Source organism: Salminus brasiliensis, chromosome 18, assembly GCF_030463535.1.
Source record: "Salminus brasiliensis chromosome 18, fSalBra1.hap2, whole genome shotgun sequence".
Classification (NCBI taxonomy): Eukaryota; Metazoa; Chordata; class Actinopteri; order Characiformes; family Bryconidae; genus Salminus; species Salminus brasiliensis.
The window spans coordinates 18263474-18282076 of NC_132895.1; the positions used below are offsets into that span (position 1 = coordinate 18263474).

General features: G+C 42.6%; 1 protein-coding gene across 20 annotated transcripts in view; it reads left to right on the plus strand.

The window, feature by feature from the left end:
* The window catches only part of nrxn2a (neurexin 2a), a 394188-nt gene that overhangs the window by 264727 nt on the left and 110858 nt on the right, over positions 1-18603 (plus strand). For 4 of the 20 annotated variants that reach the window (XM_072662803.1, XM_072662805.1, XM_072662804.1 and 1 more), the window contains exon 1: positions 1192-2945. The exons of the other annotated variants lie outside the window; for them this stretch is intronic. In XM_072662803.1, the coding sequence (XP_072518904.1) occupies positions 2639-2945 (307 nt within the window). In that variant the 5' untranslated portion in view covers positions 1192-2638. Of the gene's footprint in view, positions 1-1191; positions 2946-18603 lie in introns of those variants that run through there. 20 annotated transcript variants of the gene reach the window in all.

The window sequence follows — 18603 nt, forward strand, 5'->3', positions numbered from 1 at the left end:
GCTAACTGTGGCCGCTAGCCTTGCCCGATGGCCTGGATTTACGCGTGCCGGTTTCGTTTCAATGCGAAATGGAGTTGCACCCCCTTTCTTCGCCACTCTCCTCAATCAGTTTGGGCTCGCTGGCGGTGGCCTGCTCCCTCTTTGCTTCGCTGTGGCTGAGTAATGGCCTACTTCTCCCCTCCTGTCACCATGAAAGGTGGCACTGCCTCTTTCCTGTTCTCCCTTTTTTTTTGAGCGCGTCCTTTCAACCGGTGAGGCAATCCCAACTGAGATCTCTATCCTGGGTGATTTATCTGATGTATGGGGTTGCACAGAGCCAATCTCTATCTTCTATCTTTCTCTCGCTCTCCTTCTCCCTCACTCGGCATTCCTGACTCTTCTTTTAATAGAGGCGCATCATTTGGGATGTCAGTGCATCTCTTGCTGTTGTTTGCAAGTGCTGTTGTTTTGCTTTCTTTTGAATACACCGAACCTTGGCTAGGTGAGCAACAGTGCCTATTTCCCGTTTCACGAGCAAGTTAGCCTCCTGCTGTTAAGCAGAAGCGAGACAAGGCAAACGAAAGCGGCGCTGAGAGGGGGATTTCTTGTCGTCAGATTTTGACGGATAGTGAATTATTTAGCGCTATCGGGAGCCGACTACTGCTGTGTTGGTCGCTGGGGGGGTGGGGGGTGGCAGCTGCATCTGCCACCCGTGAATGTAGCCAGCTCTACTGTATGCGATTCAGCATTCTCTTTGAAAACAGGAGGACCCTCGAAACACTCTGGCTCCACGCCCTCTCCTCTCCCGTTTCCACCAGCCGAAGTCCTTTTTTTGTCCCACTCGTTGCCACAAGCACTGTTCTCCTAAACCCTGGATCTGCTATGCTGCAGTGTGTTGCTCTGGTGGTATGTTTTGAGAAGCTGCAGTGAGCTTGCGCATTAGCTGTGAATTTCCTGGCTTGAGTGAGCATGAGCCCATGCAACTGATTCTTTCTCCTTATTTTTTTTTCCTAGCTTCTTCCTTTGGCTCGTCTCTATGTCTGCATGTGTGCTTATGCGCCGTGTTTTGCCTGCTGCTTCATCCGCCTCCCTCCCCTCTCCCTTTCTCTCTCAGACACACGCTGTGCTGCTCTACCACACCCCCCACCCCACCTTCTCTCTCTCTCTCCTTCCCTCTCGCTCACACCATGATAGTCTCTGGCTGAGGCTTCAGGAGGAGGATTGTGTGTCCTGGTCTGCGGTGCTGGTAGAAAACAGCCCCCAGTTCTTGTTTCTGCATCTCTGTGCTTGCGCTCCAAGCTGCCCTGGGACTAAAATAACATCGAGGATTTTTGGGGTGGGGAGAGTAGGATGACTTAGCCTGGCCTCGCTTGATTTTAATTGGCACGCGCTTTCACTGAGTGAACGTCTCGGCTCCCCAAAGCCGTCCAGCACCGGCGAGGCTGGATTTTTTTTTTTTTTCTCGCCACCTTTCCCCGCCTCCTCTGGGAATTGTCAGGATCCTGGCCAGCGCATCCGTTTTCGAGGAGAGGAGGGAACAGGAAAGAGAGGAACGTGGGGAGATGCAAAAGCAGCGCTAATCAATACAGACTGTGCGTCAGTGGCTGAGAGAGAACAGCCAGATAGAAAGAAGGAGAGGGAGTGAGGGAGAGAGAGAGAGAGAGAGAGAGACTCTTGGATGCTTGCTGACCATCGTCCGGTACGGCTCTTGCTCTCCCCTTACAGCTCAGGCTCCGGAAGGTGAGACCTTTGGAGGAGGAGGAGGAGGAGGAGGAGGAGGAGTGCTGCGACTGTTGCCTGCGTGCGAGGACTTGCGGCCAGCGTGCGTTTATTTATTTATTTGCAAATTTTTCCCCTCTGCCGCGCTGCAGCAGATTTCTCTCTCTCTCTCTTTCAGCGTGCCTCTCTTTTTCTCCGTCCGCCAGTGCCAAAGAAACCGCTAGCTCTCTTGTCTTGTCCTGCCTCCATCAGCCTGGCTCACATCTTTTTTTCTCTCTCTTCTCCATCACCTTTCTTTGCCTTTCTCTCTTTTATCCTCTAGTTCCTCTTTATTAGAATAATCCTTTTTTTTCCTGCCGGGATGTTTCTTATCTTTCCCTCCGCAGTGGAGGGGCCGCCATCTGAGGGAGAGTGGTCTTAACAGAGTGTAAGCCCTACCTGAGGCTGTGAGAGAGAGAGAGACCTGGGGAAAGAGAAAGCGATTGAGAGAAAGAGACGCCTCCCGGCATCCGTGTCACCTGGAGCACTTCTTCTCTGCTCAATTAAGCCGGTATTGGTGATCCGATGCATTGATTTGGGCTGCTGTGGGATTCGCCTGAATGCTTTTGGGAATCGCATTTGCAGATGGTGATCACTCTGACTATTTTGCTTGATTGCAGACAAAACCACCTTTGTTTTTTTTTGTTTTTTGTTTAATGTAATTGACCAGAAGGAGGAAGGCAATAGATTTGTTTCTCTTTGGATTTCTAAGACTTAAAAGAGACTGAGGATTTTTTTCAAGGATTTTATTGGCTCTTTGGAAACCTACCACAAAAGTTTTTTTGTTTGTTTGTTTCTGGGGTCTATCATCCTAAAACCAGAAATCCCACTGCGTCGTCTATTTCGCCTAATTGTTTACCTGTCCTGTGGATAATTGCAGACATGGGTTTCCCCCTCTGAGATGTCTTCTTTCCAGCGGGTGGGACAGATGGGAATGGGCAGCAGGGCCTGGTGTAGCACCTCCTGCCCCAGGCTGGAGGTGCTGCTTCTAGGCTATGAGTTTGGGGGATCGGGCTGGCTGGGCCTGAGCTCCTGGTGGAGGTTGGCTCTGTCCCTGGCCCTTCTGGTCTCGCTGCCTGATAGAACAGCCAATGCCCGCGTGTCTTCCAGTCTGAGCACCACACATCACGTCCACCACTTCCACAACAAGCACGGCACAGTGCCCATCGCCATCAACAGGATGCCCTTCCTCACGAGAGGGGGCCACGGTAAGTCCTCAGTCCTCACCCACACCACTTTTCCATCCCAACGTTTCCTCTTCATTGACCGGCCTGTGCAGGCTTTGGATAGAGTTGGTGCAATTAAGGTGCTCTATTACGTTTGATAGCCGGCTGTTGACATCACCCTTCACATTGATATTCAAGGCCACGGCAGGTGTGTTCTTCAGTACTCCATGCGCACTGCACACATGCTTTGATCCTCGCCCCTCTCCTGCTCTTCACTGATCACGCAGGGAGGGGTCTCAGGCTCCCTCTCTCTATGCTAGCTGCAGATCCACTGGAGAGATAGGTATGAGCAAGAGTGGTATAGGCCAGATGGTCTTTGTTCCACATTAAAACCCGCTGTCTGAAAATAGCTCTCCTCTCCAGGACTTTGTTATGACACCTATGTCAATCAAGCCTTGAACTCTATGCAGCGTTGACAGTCTGTCATCTTATACAGCCTCTGTCATGTGCTGAGTGGCCACTGAGCGTGCCATTTTTCAGCAATAATCTTCTAGCTGTGGAAAAACATGGCATTTCCAACATGCTTTGATCATTTCTTTTCTGAAGTGTGATTTTGTATTGGTTCATGGTTAAAAAACATTGTGTTGGTGTTGTGTTTGGCTCTGGAACTGCTTTTTATCAGTGTGTACCATTTCTGTCGCTTAAACAGACATCATATTACCAGTGGCCTTCCAGATCTGATGTGAATAGTTTCACATACCTGTTGAATAGAAAAGTAGTCATTGTATCCAGTGTCCTTTTCTAAGAAACTATTTATAGCAGAGGGAAATATTTCATACCCAGATGTCAACACTATACGCATGACTGGATCTGACTAAGGATGGGCACAACCAAGCAGAATGACATTGCTCCATTCCATCCTGATACTAATTGTATACTGTTTACAGTCAGCAGAGCTGTGGTACTTCCTTTCCTTGGGGAAAGCTGAAGATTCAAAGGTTTTCAGCAAGAAAAAGACAAAGCATAGAAGCAATCAGTGTGTTTCCTCCCACACTAGGTGAAGTGATAGAAGCACACCTCTCGATTTGGCGAGTTGGGGAGGACAGTGGTAAATGGCCCATCTGAAAGTAGGATGGTTGGAGAAAAGTGGTCCTTTAGCCTGTCTAGGCTCCCATGTAATGGGGCCATCAAGACTACTGTTAACAGAAGCATGGCTCCCCTTTCTCTCAGGCTCTTTTTTTATTATTATATCTGCAATTGTCACTCTGACTGACTGCATCCACCTCAGCATTAATCTTACCTACACTCCCATTTGTCTGCTAAAAAATATTCAATGCTTTTGTGTGTCCTTATCGCACCAAAACAGGGCCCCAATTGTGAAGAAAGCCGAAGTCGAGCAGACATGATATGAATTACATCTCTACTATTATGGAAAGCTGTGCGAACAGCATCATGCAAGTGGGAATCTATCTCATGGGCTCCAAACCTCAAAGCATAGATGACTTACATTTTGGCACAGTTACACTATGTGAGATAAATTCAATAACTGTATGATTCAGTATCGCCTTTCAGCTTTCCTTATTGAATTATGTAGTTATGCAGCTTCTCCCCAGCCACACCTCTGGCAGATAACCATCCCTATTTGACAGACCTATCTTCCACATGTGTAGCATACTGTCAATTATCATGGACAGGTATTTCAACTGAGAGAAGAATGAAAAACTCATTGACTCAATACACACTTAGAATATAGCCCAGCACCTTTAATACAACCAGATGAAATTCTTCTTCTTCTATGGTGTTACTCTGAGGAGCTCCTTTGACTATTTGTTTTAGCAAAGTGCATCTCCTCGCTGAAATACAAAACTATCTCCAAAATGGCAACTTTACAGTAGAATATTACATTACCAAGTCATTTTTGAGTATTTCCTTTGATCTATGATTCAGATTCACACAAAAATGGAGATACAGGGTTTTTGCATCAACAGTATGCATGGAAATGGCTGAGTTTTCATTAACCACATTTTCCCATGAGGTTTCAAGCAGCCATTATACAACTGTTCACTCTCATTGACCAATAATCAAAATACCAAATCCCATCACCCAGCACCCGTCCACCGCCAGCGTGCCCGTAAGGGGCAGGAAATTGATTGAATTGATATGTAGATCAGTAGAGGAAGCATGCATGTGGTCTGAGAGATTTGAGGGAGCCATGGAGGGATGGGATGTGATTTGGGAGAGGGGGAGGGGTCTATCACTCTTTCTGTAGTTGTGACATTTATAGCATGTGACATCAGACGACTCTCATCAATCATGAGTCGTGTGGAAATTCTGCGGCAGCCTTCATTCTGGATTGCTGGAGCTCCGGTCCTTCAGATCAGTCCTTGTGTGGCTAAATCACATGTATATATAATACAGAATTGTAGGGACCTTGAAAACCTGCTGCCAAATGAGCCATCAGTATCTAGTGAATGTAAGGAATATGTAGTCTTGTAGTGTACAGTATACAGTACAGGTGTAGGGTTAAATTATGAAATAATGTAATACTAGAAGGGCAAACTTTCTTACTTTTAGCTTAGGTTGATGTATGAAGATTTCATTCCAAGTCTCTTTTGTTAATCCCATTCACACACTGTAAAGGGCAGCTGGCATTTTTCAAATTATTTTAAAAAATAATTGTATATTGATTCCCCAGTCAGCTGCAGTTTTTCATCATTCTTTCACAAATGCTGTTGCTTCTGTGGGTATTTAGTAATAACTCTGAATGCACTCTAAAAAAATACCTGTTCTGATGTCTAGCATGACTGAATTCAGGCTAGTAGTGTACACACTGCTTGAGAATGAAATCTGTCTACTTACAAAAGTCCTCAGTCATCATACTAATAAATCTGAGATTTTCTACATTCGCTACACCGACGAATCCCAGGTGTTTAAACCAGCCTGACAAATCCAGCAAGCATGCTGTGCCTGTGTCAGAGCGCACTAATTGCTGTTAATTGCAGTTAATAATCACAATCACAGTATTGCTCCGAATTATTGCCGTTATCAATTTGTTTGCCGAAATTGCACAGCCCTGGTGTTTGTACTGCACTTGACATTTGTGGAATGATTCATCCCGGCTTGCCTGCTGACCTGCTGAGCATGCCAGCAGTGACCTTGCATCACTGTACTTATCAACATCTTTCCGCAATCTCCCGATCTTCTCTCCTCTGTAACCTCTGCCCAAAGCCGTACAGACAGGCTGCCCTTATCCTGAACTCCTCCTGACCTGCTGATCCATACACATGTCCTGCTGCCTCTTCACAGCTAGCTTTGGGCTTCCACCTCCAGCAGGGTCCAACAGTATCCCCCGTCTCTTTCTCTCTTTCTCCTTCTCTCTCTCTCTCTCTCTCTCTCTCTCTCTCTCTCTATCTCTCTCTCTGTCATCATCTCCTTGGGATGCAGAGTGGCCCCTCCTTTTCACTCTAATACCCAGTGGTCCCATGTGCTGACGCAGGCGCGATGTTTGACAAGCAGCAGGTCTTGTTTGTTCGCCAATGCCTGCCCGTGCATGCTGATGTGGGGTTTCCCACAGCTGCAGCCATACAAAGCATACACTTTATAGTCCTAAAAAAAAAGGTTCTCCTTTTGACCTCTTTATATGGAAGCATTTCACTGCATATAACAGGTTGTCTTTTTAAGGCCATTATACCAAGATATATAATATTAATAATAGTAATAATAATAATAACAACTACATAGCCAAATAAAAAAGGAAAGGATTATCTTGAATGATGCTATAGACCTTTCAAAGAATGTCCTCTCTTAAAGAGCCATTCTTGGAAATGAGATTTGCAAATTACCAAAAAATGTCGTCTTGCATTTAAATGTTGTTCCTTGAACCATACAAGCTGCAAGAAAACCCTCTGAAATAGATAAAAATAAAAGCGCAAGTCCTTTCTATGCCTTGAAGGGCACACCTTGATCCATACTGGGCCTCATGCCATCCTCTTCCCTAATGCATAGCTCCTGAACGTGGCCGTGATGGATGGAGGCTGCAATGGTGCAGCAGGACCCACCCTAGTCGCCCAGCAGCAAGTAACACTATAGATTGGACGTTATCTCTGCCGACTCACCCCAGTGAAAGACACATCCCATTACTGCCGCCAAGCCAGCCTGTTGTGTGTCTGCCGCTCGGAGGGGTGGCAGGGGGAAAGAAAAGGGAATAATTGATCGGCGCTAGAAAATGGCACGCTTTGCCTGAGTGCCTCATTGTTTGCTCTCAGTGGTTTGAATGTTGAGCAGTAATGAGGCAGCGTTTAACCGTGACCCCTGCATTCTCCGTTACTGCCTGCGAGCGCTCACCACAATTTAGATCCTCCAAAAAAGACAGCCGCTGCGAATCTAGGGCTCCTGACACGTGGCATCTGAACCCCAGCACCCAGAAGCAGACCATGGCCTGCACTAGTCTCGTCAGTGCAATAGGCAAAGCATTTGAAGTCCTGTGGACGAACCCTACTCCTGAAGCTATAGAGCCGGTTGCTCATTGCAAGTTGACAGCTGTTTGATCCAGCAGTAGTGAGCTTGCCAGAGGTACTGAAGCAGCACACTTAAACCAAATGAAGAAATGATTAGAATAGATTATGATGCTCAACAGATGTTACATGTTTCTCTCCAGAAGCTACATGGTAGAACAGTGTTAAGGATTTTTGTTAGATTTTTTTGTTGTTTTTGCTAGCTCTACTAGCATCTCAAAAGTCTGCTCCTGGATATATCCCTGTATTAAAAAGGCCTTGGTTATATCTACTGTATTGTAAAAACAAGCCTAAGAAGAATTTCTAAATTGTCTTCAGCCGCATGGCTTTGGAGGACGCTAGCACTCTGTAGCCCCAGTAGCAAAGCTAAAGCTGCTCCCATTCCTCTGAGCCCCCTCACTGATTTCTGCCCTGTAGGGTGCTGGCTCTAAATGTGACGGAGCAGAGAGAGACCAGGCTTCTGCTCAAGTCTGGATTACACCCAGAGGCCTCAATAAAGCGCAAGATCCATGCTGTGACCTGTGAGGGGTGAAATCACTCTCTGGATGCCTCTTTTTACACCTGCAGTAAGATCAGCTCAGCCATGCCCGAGCTATCCTTGGGCAGCGGGCTGAAGTTGTCCTTCTAAACTTGGCTGGGAGAAGCATTTCCATTCCCAGTTCCTTACCTAACCTAACCAAACCTAGTCCACCATTTGAAACATGTGCATAGCCTGAATCCTAGGAGCTGTGCTTATGTAACACTATGCTAATCATACGTTCATGAGGAAATTGCGTCTGTGACAAACATTTCTATTGTAGACTTTTTATGTGCCAATATTATAATTGAATATCTTGTAACTAGTCATATTTCAACCGAAATGAGATTTATCTCATTAAATTCATAAATTTTAGATGAGAAGAGGAAGAAAATTCCCATTTATTCTCTCTGATTAATTCTTGAAAGATTTGCAAAGGTCATAAATTTCATATTTCGGAAACATGTGGCGTTAATCAGTTTAGGAAAATTAACTAAGCTATTTTATGAGGAATCTGGAGCAATAAAAAATGCAGGAGTCGTATGGTTCTTAATTGGGCCTGGAGTGTAATAATACTAGGGCCTTTAAAAGAACCAGCTAATGCGATTCACTTCAAGGCTATTAGTCTACAAAGACCACAGTAAACAACGAAGGAAATTTGACTCGCTCAGTTTCAGCAAACACTTAATTGTCTTAGATATTTAGCCTCAACATGCCTTACTTATCTCACTGCAACAAGATACTGTAGCTTCTTGATTTTCCTAGTGACTGAGGCAACAAGGCGTACATTTGAAAGGATGAATGAGTGTAGAACTCCTGAGCAACCTTAGAATCCGCATTATCTTCCTCTTACAGATGTTATTAACGACCAGCAATACTCCATTTACGAGGCAGCGACTTTGTCTGATACAGCGTGCCATTTTTTTAGCTCCTTACTTTCTCCAAGAAATGGATTTTAGCCTGAATGCTACAGCATTCTAATAATAAGGAGCAGGCAATCTTAGGCAAATGGGTTAAAGAACGGGAGGGCTATGGAAAGGATGCGTGTTCAGGAGTACTGTGTGGTGTGTGTAGATGGTGCTTGGCATCTGAAGCAGCAGTTGGGAGTGTTTAGGTCTGATTTGCGAAGGCCCTACATCCACCCACTGGTGTCTCCCATGACACAGTCAAGAATAGCCCATCGTACAGCCCTCTTTCTTCGATAGGAAATACACACACACGCACACACACATACACCCACACAAACCCAACCATTAGAAAACCGAGATAGCCCTTCTGGTGTCTCCAGCCCCCAGTATCCATCTTTCCGTCTAGTTTATATCTTCTGTATTCGTTCTGCAGGGTTAGCTGGTAAAGTGCTAGCGTGGCACATCCTTCCCTGAATAATCGGGACCAGCGGAGTGTTTCTCTCTTTTTGCTTTTTTTTTGTTACGAAATCCTGGTTATGTTTACGAAAGTGCTGCTTCTCGTTTATTTTTAAACAACGTTTGGCAGGACGCGGGATTTTAGCTCTACAAGAACTGGTTCCGGCTCATTTTGCTATTTAGAGAGATAATAAAATTATTCCTGGCAATCTCTCTAAGGATTACACAATTTCACAGATAAACGAGCACACAGCAAGCGCAAGCAGTAATGATAATATTGGTGGCATAAGTGTGATTCATGCTTACTCACGAGGGGACTTTGCCGGAGCGTTCAGCTGCCTCTCTGGCTCTAGCGGGGGGAAAGGGGATTATTTGAACTTGAGAACAGCAGTGTGTCGCGGCTCCACTCGGCAGCCAGTCCCTGTCTGAGCCTCAGCGCTGGGCCAGAGTAAGCCACATTAACAGGCACAAGAAACCTCTTTTGCTTTCAGGCCGTGGGCTGCTAAATAATGGATGGCTATTAAATAGAACATCGAATCTCATTCAAACCCTTTCATAATCGTAACACATCTAGTACTCCTAACATTCCTGTGTGATCTGCCTTATTAGGGCTTTGTTAACTTAGAACAAGGAGAACCTTCAGTGATCAAAAAGCATTCCTAAGCTAGAAGGGTTATGTGAAAGCATATATTTTAAACATAATATATTGTTGCCTTGTCCAAAGGAAAAAACCCTTTAACTTAATAATTTTGGAGCATTTCTATTGGTCCATTCATCATGTAATATTGACACAATCTGAAAGACAATATGCTCAAAAAGGGGGCTTGGACCATGCCCATTTCCTAATTATCCACATCTCGCAGAAGGAGGCCGTGTGAAGCACTTTGTGTTGGTTTGATTAATTACATGCTGTAATTTCACTGGCGGACATACAGCAGTACTGCTGGCATTGTATACAAATATTTCTGTAATCTGTAGCGCTTCTAAAATGAGTAGAAATGGGAGCAGGAGTGGTATCCTAGCTCAAATTTAAAGTCACAGTTATTGCTAGCCATAACAAGAGCTTGGTGTACTTGAATATGAATTATTTATTATTCATAGCTCCCTGAAACAAGCAGAGAAGGTCTGTTTAAAGTTCATATTCTACACTTTTGCTCAATGCCATGTTAGTAATATTAAGTGCAAGAGGAGAGGATATTAGTTAGGGCTGGACGGTATGGTGGAGCTCCCTCTCTCTATACATACACACACACATACCTGTGGGGTGCCAAGCACTTTCTGAACATGCTGGCAAGACTTTCTGAGGTAAAACTGACCTTTAAACACCTTTTTTTTTCTTTCTAAAGTTCAGCTCATAAACTTTCAAACAATTTGTTTTAACCCCTGAAAAAGACTACGGCCCACTTTTTTTATTTATTTATTTATTTATAGGTTTGTTTATTTATTAATTATTTAGTTCTTTTTATTTGCACCCAGAAATTGCTTGCACTTTTCTTGTTAAATATGTGTATTAAAGTAATAATAATAATAATAATAATAATAATAATAATGATGTATTAAAGTAATAATAATATTTATTAATAATAATAATAACAATAATAATAATAACAATAATGTATTAAAGTAAGCCATTGGCCTAATGTTAGCAATTGACTTTGTGTCACTAAAAGTCAATTTTACTGACAAAAAGAAATATATGACAAATAAATTTACATTTAAATTGATGCCTTAAACAATACTGTCATTACCGTCAATACCAAAAAAATTTTCATACCACCCAGCCCTAATATTAGTATTAATATATTAGTATATCAGTAGGTTTATATATATTTTTAAAGTAATACCTTTAATTTTAATAACCAATATCAAAGTACATGGAGATTTCCTTTCATATGGATGTCCATTCTTGTTTATTATTATTATTATTATTATTATTATTATTATTATTAGAGCTGTTTCAAACATGAAAGAGGCTTCACACTGATCCGGCAGCCTTGGACAGCGGCTCTCTTACGTGTCATTTTCTTTACGCTGGGAAGCACGTTCTGTGCTCTTTGGCACATTGGCATGATGATTTAAGGCCCATTGTTGCCGTGCTGCTTTTATGGCCCCTCAGAGCGGCTGGGCTTCTCAGCTACTCTCATTATTTTCCATTCTGTGTTGTTCTCAAGCGCTTTCCTAATTCCAGCCTAACTGCAGCCTCATTATTTTCACTGTCTGCCTGCTCTGACCTGCATGCTATAGATTTGGGTCTGGTCTCTTTGTTTCTGGGACTCATAGAATACATACTGAATTCCTCAGGCTTGCTTTATCAGGCTTGAGTCTAGATTTAATCAGTGTCATAGAATCAGAACAGCTGCTTTCTACAAAGCCTTATTGCTTTTGTCTGTCACTGGAAGAGATGGAAGATGCTTTTTTGTTTTCTGTTGTTTTTTTCCCCTCTTTCCAGTTGTCTTAGACACTGTTTACATTTCCCTCAGTCTGGGCAGGAAATGGACTATCTTATCACTTCCTTCCTCTTGAAACGTGAGTGGCTAGCGTTCGCGTTTGTCGGGATTACAAAGCATTTTTCTCTCTTTTCTCCGGAGCCACTCGGCTGGGGCACCTGCTCTTTGGAGGAGAACTCTCGAGCCCTCTTCAGAATCATCAGTGACAGCGACGTAATCAGATCGGCCCTGTCTGGAGCCGTGATTGCTGGAGACACTTGAACCACTGCAATCAGGCCGTCTCTTCAAGGGAAACGCCTTAGCTTTTTCACCGGCTTCTCTGCGCTCTGACGCCACTGGCTATGTGTGTATGTGTGTGTGTGTGTGTGTGTGTGTATGTGCCTCCCAGACACCTCCCAGCCTTCATCACCTCCTCCTCTCACCTCTGGCCCCTTCTAACATATGCACCGAGATGCTTCACACCAGCATTTGACCCTCCTCTCTTGAGCAGAGATCTGCCGCATTATGGAACGCTGTGGAGAGAGGCTTTTCTTCAGCTATCAGAAAGCACTCCTAAGCTTGAAAGCATGTATTTTAGACGTACTGTATGATTGAGAAAGGATTTCTTTTTTCTCTGGACCATGTTTATCACATTTCCTAATTATCCACATCTCTCAGAAAGAAGCCGGTGTGAAGCACTTTGTGTTGGTTCGATTAATTACATGGTGTAATTTTACTGGCGGATGTACAGCAATACTGTCGGTGCTCAGAAGCAATTACACAACTGCAGCATAGCACAAGCAAAACAGCTTAATTAGATCAGCTCTACCTCCATATGGTCCATTGCTTTTAGCTCAGCCATGGCCTTAACATCACTCATAAATATCCAGTTGTTGGACATGCTATAGGATCAAAATGACTTCCTCTGCTGCAGTGCTCTCTCTCCATCTCTCTCACTTTCCCTCTCTCTCTCTTTAGCTCAAGGTTGTCTTGTTACACCACCATTGCACTGTTCCAATATACAGCTATTAATAAGCTATGAAATATACAGATGTACACATTGCTATTTACATATAGACATACATATGGTTGAGTGAATTCAAAGACAGTTAGTGGTGTGACTTGGCTGTTGGTTTCCACTTCCAGGTGGTAAAGTACAGGGTACGGAGTGTATTGTTGTGAGTGAAGTGAAGGTGTGGTGAGTCCATAGTGCTGATTGACGTGCAATGTGTGTAAGATTGGCTCTGGACAGACACTGTGCTACTGGCTGTTCAGCAGCCTGATGTCCTGAGGGAAGAAGCTGTCTTGGAACCTTCTGGTTCTGCACTTCATGCTTCTGTATATCCTGCCGCTGGGCAGGCGTAAGAACAGGCAGTGGCTTGGGTGGGTGGAGTCCTTCATAGTTCTCCTATCCTCAGCCACAGAGGAGCCATCCAGGAGGTTTGGATGCTGAACCCAGTTGATGTGATGTGATGTGCTGAGCTATGCTTACTACCCTCTGCAGATCTTTCTGCTTGAGAGTGGTGCAGTTCCCATATCGAGTGGTGACACAGCTCATCAGAATGCTCTCCACAGTGCAAGTGAAGGATAGCCTGAGGATGCTGGGATTTGTGTCGACAGACATTAAACAATACATTGAACAAACTAGAGCAAAATAATGATTCATAATAATGATAATTATTATATTTCATTACAGATATGAAATTAAAATAAACAAGCTGACTCAAAATGAGAAACGACCATCCTTTCTCTAAAAAAGTCATGTCTCTACCTTCATTTAAAGCGCAGGAAGGAAAAGCAGACCTGTACATTGTTATACAACACATTTATATACATGTATATAATGCTGAATGCTCTGACAATCTGGAGAATGGAAACAATACAAATAAGGATTTATTTGACACAGTTCACTGTTGTGTCAAATCAACGTCTAGAGCATCTTGAAACTAGTGTATCAAATTAAAATAAATGAGGAATTGTAAAATATATCACCCAAAAATATATTTATCATTACTTTCATTAGACTCATTATTTGTCTATTATTAGTATCACTACTGTCATACCTAAACATTGTAAGTTTTGTGAAGGGAAATTCTAATATCCAACTTTCAATCATTTTTATGTACGTCTGCCAGTGCAGATGCTGATGATGATATGTAAACATTTAATAAATATAGATGTAAGAAATATGTCCACCTTGATTTTGGAAATATAACTATAACTGGCATTTTGGAGAAATAAAACTTTTTATTACAATTTATTACATTTATTTTATATACATTATTTTTATTACAGTCTGCTCTTTTGGAGTTCAATCAGTACATCATCAAATGTTAAAATATACTGAAATATTTAAAAAATATATATTTTTAAAGGTAAAAACCTGAAAATACAGATATAATTTTGGAATCTTGTGCAACTCCATGCTGAAAGGATCTCTTATAATAAAGTTAACATCATGGAGATTCAAGGTTTTGTACTCCAGACACTTCACAACTCTAGACACTTCACAATTCAATTCGATTACAATTCAGAGGGCTGTGATGCAGTGATAATCGATTATCGATCTTTTTTCTACACAGGATTTCTATTTTCTTACTATGTGAATCTACTTAGTACTTTCAAAGCAAAATGTGTCCTGATCCATGATGAATTTAATTCCAATATATTTTGTTAATAAAAAAATTAAAGTGATGTGGCAAGTCAACTGGGAGGTTTTGCGGCCTTGACACTGGGAAACTTAAGCACTCGCTAAGAGGCCAGGTTTATCATTTGGTCATAGCATTTTACATGTAGGAATTTACCCAGTTCAGCAGCAACTAAACCTAAATCTTTCGTAGTGATCTGCCGTTCCTCTGCTACGGTCATTAACAGCTCAGCCATATCTGCACCTGTGTAGCTCTCATTCACTGCACAATTCTGCACTTCTAAGTTCTGCCTTTTGCATCAATATTATGTAACCTATTAACATTTATACAATTTTTGGCATTTGTGAATCGATTTAGAATCATCCACATTGAGATACATGAGAAATGATTTGGTCGATTTCTGTGAAAGATTACTATTTATGCACTTAGTTGCAGTTATTTTTATAGTTTTATTCATGTTCAAGTTATTTTAATTAAAAACTTGCATTTCCATGTAGATGCTTTAAGTCCTCTGTACAAATCCCAAAAGCTATGATTTTTTGAGCATTTTATGTTTTAATAAAATATTCAGTCACATTTGTATTTTAATGGGTAATGAAACTGCCTGAAACTAAGCTAATTCATCTTTGTGTGAGTAGTAATTCAGTAGTGGCTCTATACTTACATAATGTACAATTTAACACAGTCCCTACAAGTTCACTTAAATATAGTCTTTCGGTACATTCAACACTCCTGCTGATTAACCGCTGACTGATAACACAGGTTTCACATCAGTTGTAAGAGAGAGAAGGAGAAAGAGAGAAAGAGTGCGCAAGAAAAGCTAAAGAGCAATGTGGCATGTAAGGGTATGATTGTAGTGAGAAAAGGCGAGGAAAGTAAAACAGACTTGGCCTTCTCAGCCTTGCTCGTTAAGTAAGGCCTATTGATGAGCTCACATTGGCTCTCACCGGTGAGGCGTGTGCTCTGGAGGACATTTTGTATACCATTTGCAAATTAGAGCTGCAGGCTGAACGTGCCATGCACTAGAATGGCAGTAATAGAGAAGCTTACACATGCTGCACTTATTTATGGAGGGTGGCTACAGGCGGGTGCCTTGGGATGGTGCCACTAAAGCAAATGGATAGGGAAGATAATGCAGCGCAGCTCTGCAGATTAAAATGGCCTATATTGTCTCCCATAAAAAGTAAACACAAGCACGAAGCCAGGAAGAGCTATGGATTTAACGGGTTTGCCGTCTCTAACGGTGCGGGTGGGAAAGCGATGGTGTCTCAGAGGAGGCGCCGCCTGAAGAATAATGTAGAACTCCGCAGACTGTCAAAACCCTCAAATTAAAAACTCTTCTGCTTTGCAAATTTGCACGCTGGCGGTAAGTAATTTTCTCTCTTCCCGCTCGCCGCGGCCCAGCTCATTTTTGAAGTGCGTGCACGTAAAAGAGTTGAAAATGCCTCTCATATCGTATAGACGGAAGAGTGAGACTGATGAAATCAGCAGCAGCCTCCTAGCATGTGTCAAGCCACATCCCAGTTTGTAACCTAGCAACCATTACAGAGCGAGACAAGACCAGTCTCCTATAGCTTACTGTACAGTGTGTTAACAGGAAGGGGAACCTGCACAAGCCTGCAGATTCATTCTGTTCTAATTTTGTATTTGACCAATCCAGGTGCTGCAAGATTGGTCAGACTTTAGACCTTAGAGACACTAATTGACGTTAAGTTTCCACTTTAAAATGATACTCTGTTAATGTGGCTAATTGAAACAGGCCAGGTTTGATGTGGCATTGTCCGAAATGTATCACCATGCTAACTAGGGATGTGACAATACCTAAAATTTGGTAGTTAGTACCAATACCACTGAAATGCAAACTCTTAGTTGAAAGAAATTTCTTTTTTCAGCATCAAGAGTGGGATGGAGTTTGTGATTTATAAAGTTTTATAATATAGTAAAAAGACAGCTGTTTTATTTTAAAGCCAACATTATTTGTCACATATAAATCAACTTTCTGGTGGTAGAGCATTTCTATGGCAGTACCCAGCTGCCTGAAATATGAAAAAAAAGTATGCACATAGCCTAGGTGTAATAAATCAGACAAAATATTAATATTACAAACACAGTGTAATGTAGCCTTCAAATATTTAAAAACATTAAAAACACAACACAATACAGTGTTCTGAAATCCTCATTCTGTTATGGCACAGCAGGTCAACAGTGGTACCCAGCCAGGACACACAAGCAAACTTGTTGATTAGAACAAGAAAAGCTCTGACCAGGTTTGTAGTATCAAGTCAAGCATTGGTGTATAACCATGAAGCACCATCTACTGATCATTTATGACAGTAACAAAAAGGCTCAGCTGTGTTTTGACTGCCGAACCGAATCATGCTATAAGTCAGGTAAACCAACAATGTGCTTCTAGTAGGTAGTGAGAGTGGTCAGATGACCAGAGCTCGGCACTATAAGCAGGTCAGACAGACGTGACTCTTCTAGTGTTAGGTGTTAAGTTGCTGCACACACAGCATGCTAATATCATTGATTATGAGCCATCGCAGCGCTAACATAAAACAAGCTAATGTTCACTTTTCTGAACACAGTTCATGAGCGATAACGGGAGCATTTCAGGTCCTGAACGTTTGGTCTTGATGTCTGTCTTTGTTCTCCTCCAAGCATGTTGAGCAATCCAGTGAATTTTGTATTAGTGGCAGTAGTGGGGCAATTAGGTGCTGTGGGTAGCACAGGATGTGTTAGAGGCAGCGCATACTGGATGCAAAATGTTCACATTTAGTGGTCTCAATTTTTTAAACTCTTTTTCCCTTCGCAAAATTAAACTACATACTACAAATTAAAAGACTCTGATCACTAAACATCTGAAAGGAATAACAAACTCTACTTAAACTGAGAAAAGAGAAAAATAGAGTTGGGCACTACATTTTTTTGACCAAATGAATCGATAAGCAGGACACATTAACTGATTGGGTTGGGTTTACAGTTGTCAGTACAGTATAGTTATAATGTCTTGCCGTAGCTACAGTGGATGAAGTGACAGATATTCTCTAGAGGGTTTGGAGAGGTCTTCCCAACAGGGCAGGAGTCCGCTTTGGGTTCACTGGTTACCTCAGCAACAGACCCCATCTGACCTAACCAAAGTTTTCCTGTTGTCTTTTTCCCCCCTCATTCACTCTCCCCCTGGCTTGATTATGCAGTATATAGTGGGAGGACTGTTTCACTGGGGTTGTTTGTCCATGTCCCACCGGCATTTCTGGAATTCCCCAGGGGAGTGTGTTGTGTTTTTTTTCCTCTCTGTGCCTCAGGGTCTGTTGTTAAGGCCACAGCAGAAAGTAAAATAGTCTCGTTGTTATTGAGAAGGTTTTCTAAAAAATTGATGCTGTGCTTATTTAGTTAGGGTGACTTTACCTCACCCTGAAGTGAGTGCCTTAATTCCTTTAGGATGTTTTTTTTTTCCTCCCCCCAATGAACCATTTCAAATTGCTCTTAAATGATTTCAGTTAAGCTGCTGCTTATATTTAATTCAAACCATGTCATTTGTTTTTGAGCCATAATTCAGTACAAGTGAAAGGGATTCCAAGCTCTTTTATCCCAAATGTCATTTCTTTGCTAGATAACCAGGCTGGGGGCACGTTGCTCTGAAAACGGGGAAAATGGTGCTCCTTCTATACGGTTATTAAAGTAATACAATTTTACAACTCCTTCTTCCACATGTTGCCTCAACTTTGATTCGATGAATTTCTTCACACCGCTCCAAACACTGTTCATTAACATTTCTTCCACCTTTAATTGAAAAGTCTTGCCCTCTTTGGTTCTGTGGAAAACAACATGCATTCTTTTCATTAAAAATCTGCATCTGCCACAGATGCAGTCTGCGACTGCGATCTAATACTGCTTGTAACCTAATAAAAACAACTGCAGAAACACTAATGCGGCCGTGAGCTGCTATCCTGAGGACAGCCTTGTGGATTGTGCCCAACAATGCGAAGGACGGTTGGCGGAGGCTTTAATCAGTATCAGTGGGCTGTTGAAAAGACAGGTGGAATGGGATTCCATTACACCTTCTTCGACAGAGGATACAGGAATAGGATTGAACTGTTAGGTGGCCTGCCGCTTCTACCTCAAATTAACCACTCGACATCATCACACCTTATCAAGCCGGTATCTTTTGCCAGTTCGACATTATACATGCTAATTTTAGACCCTGTGATAGGCTCGGCCAGTTTGTTCC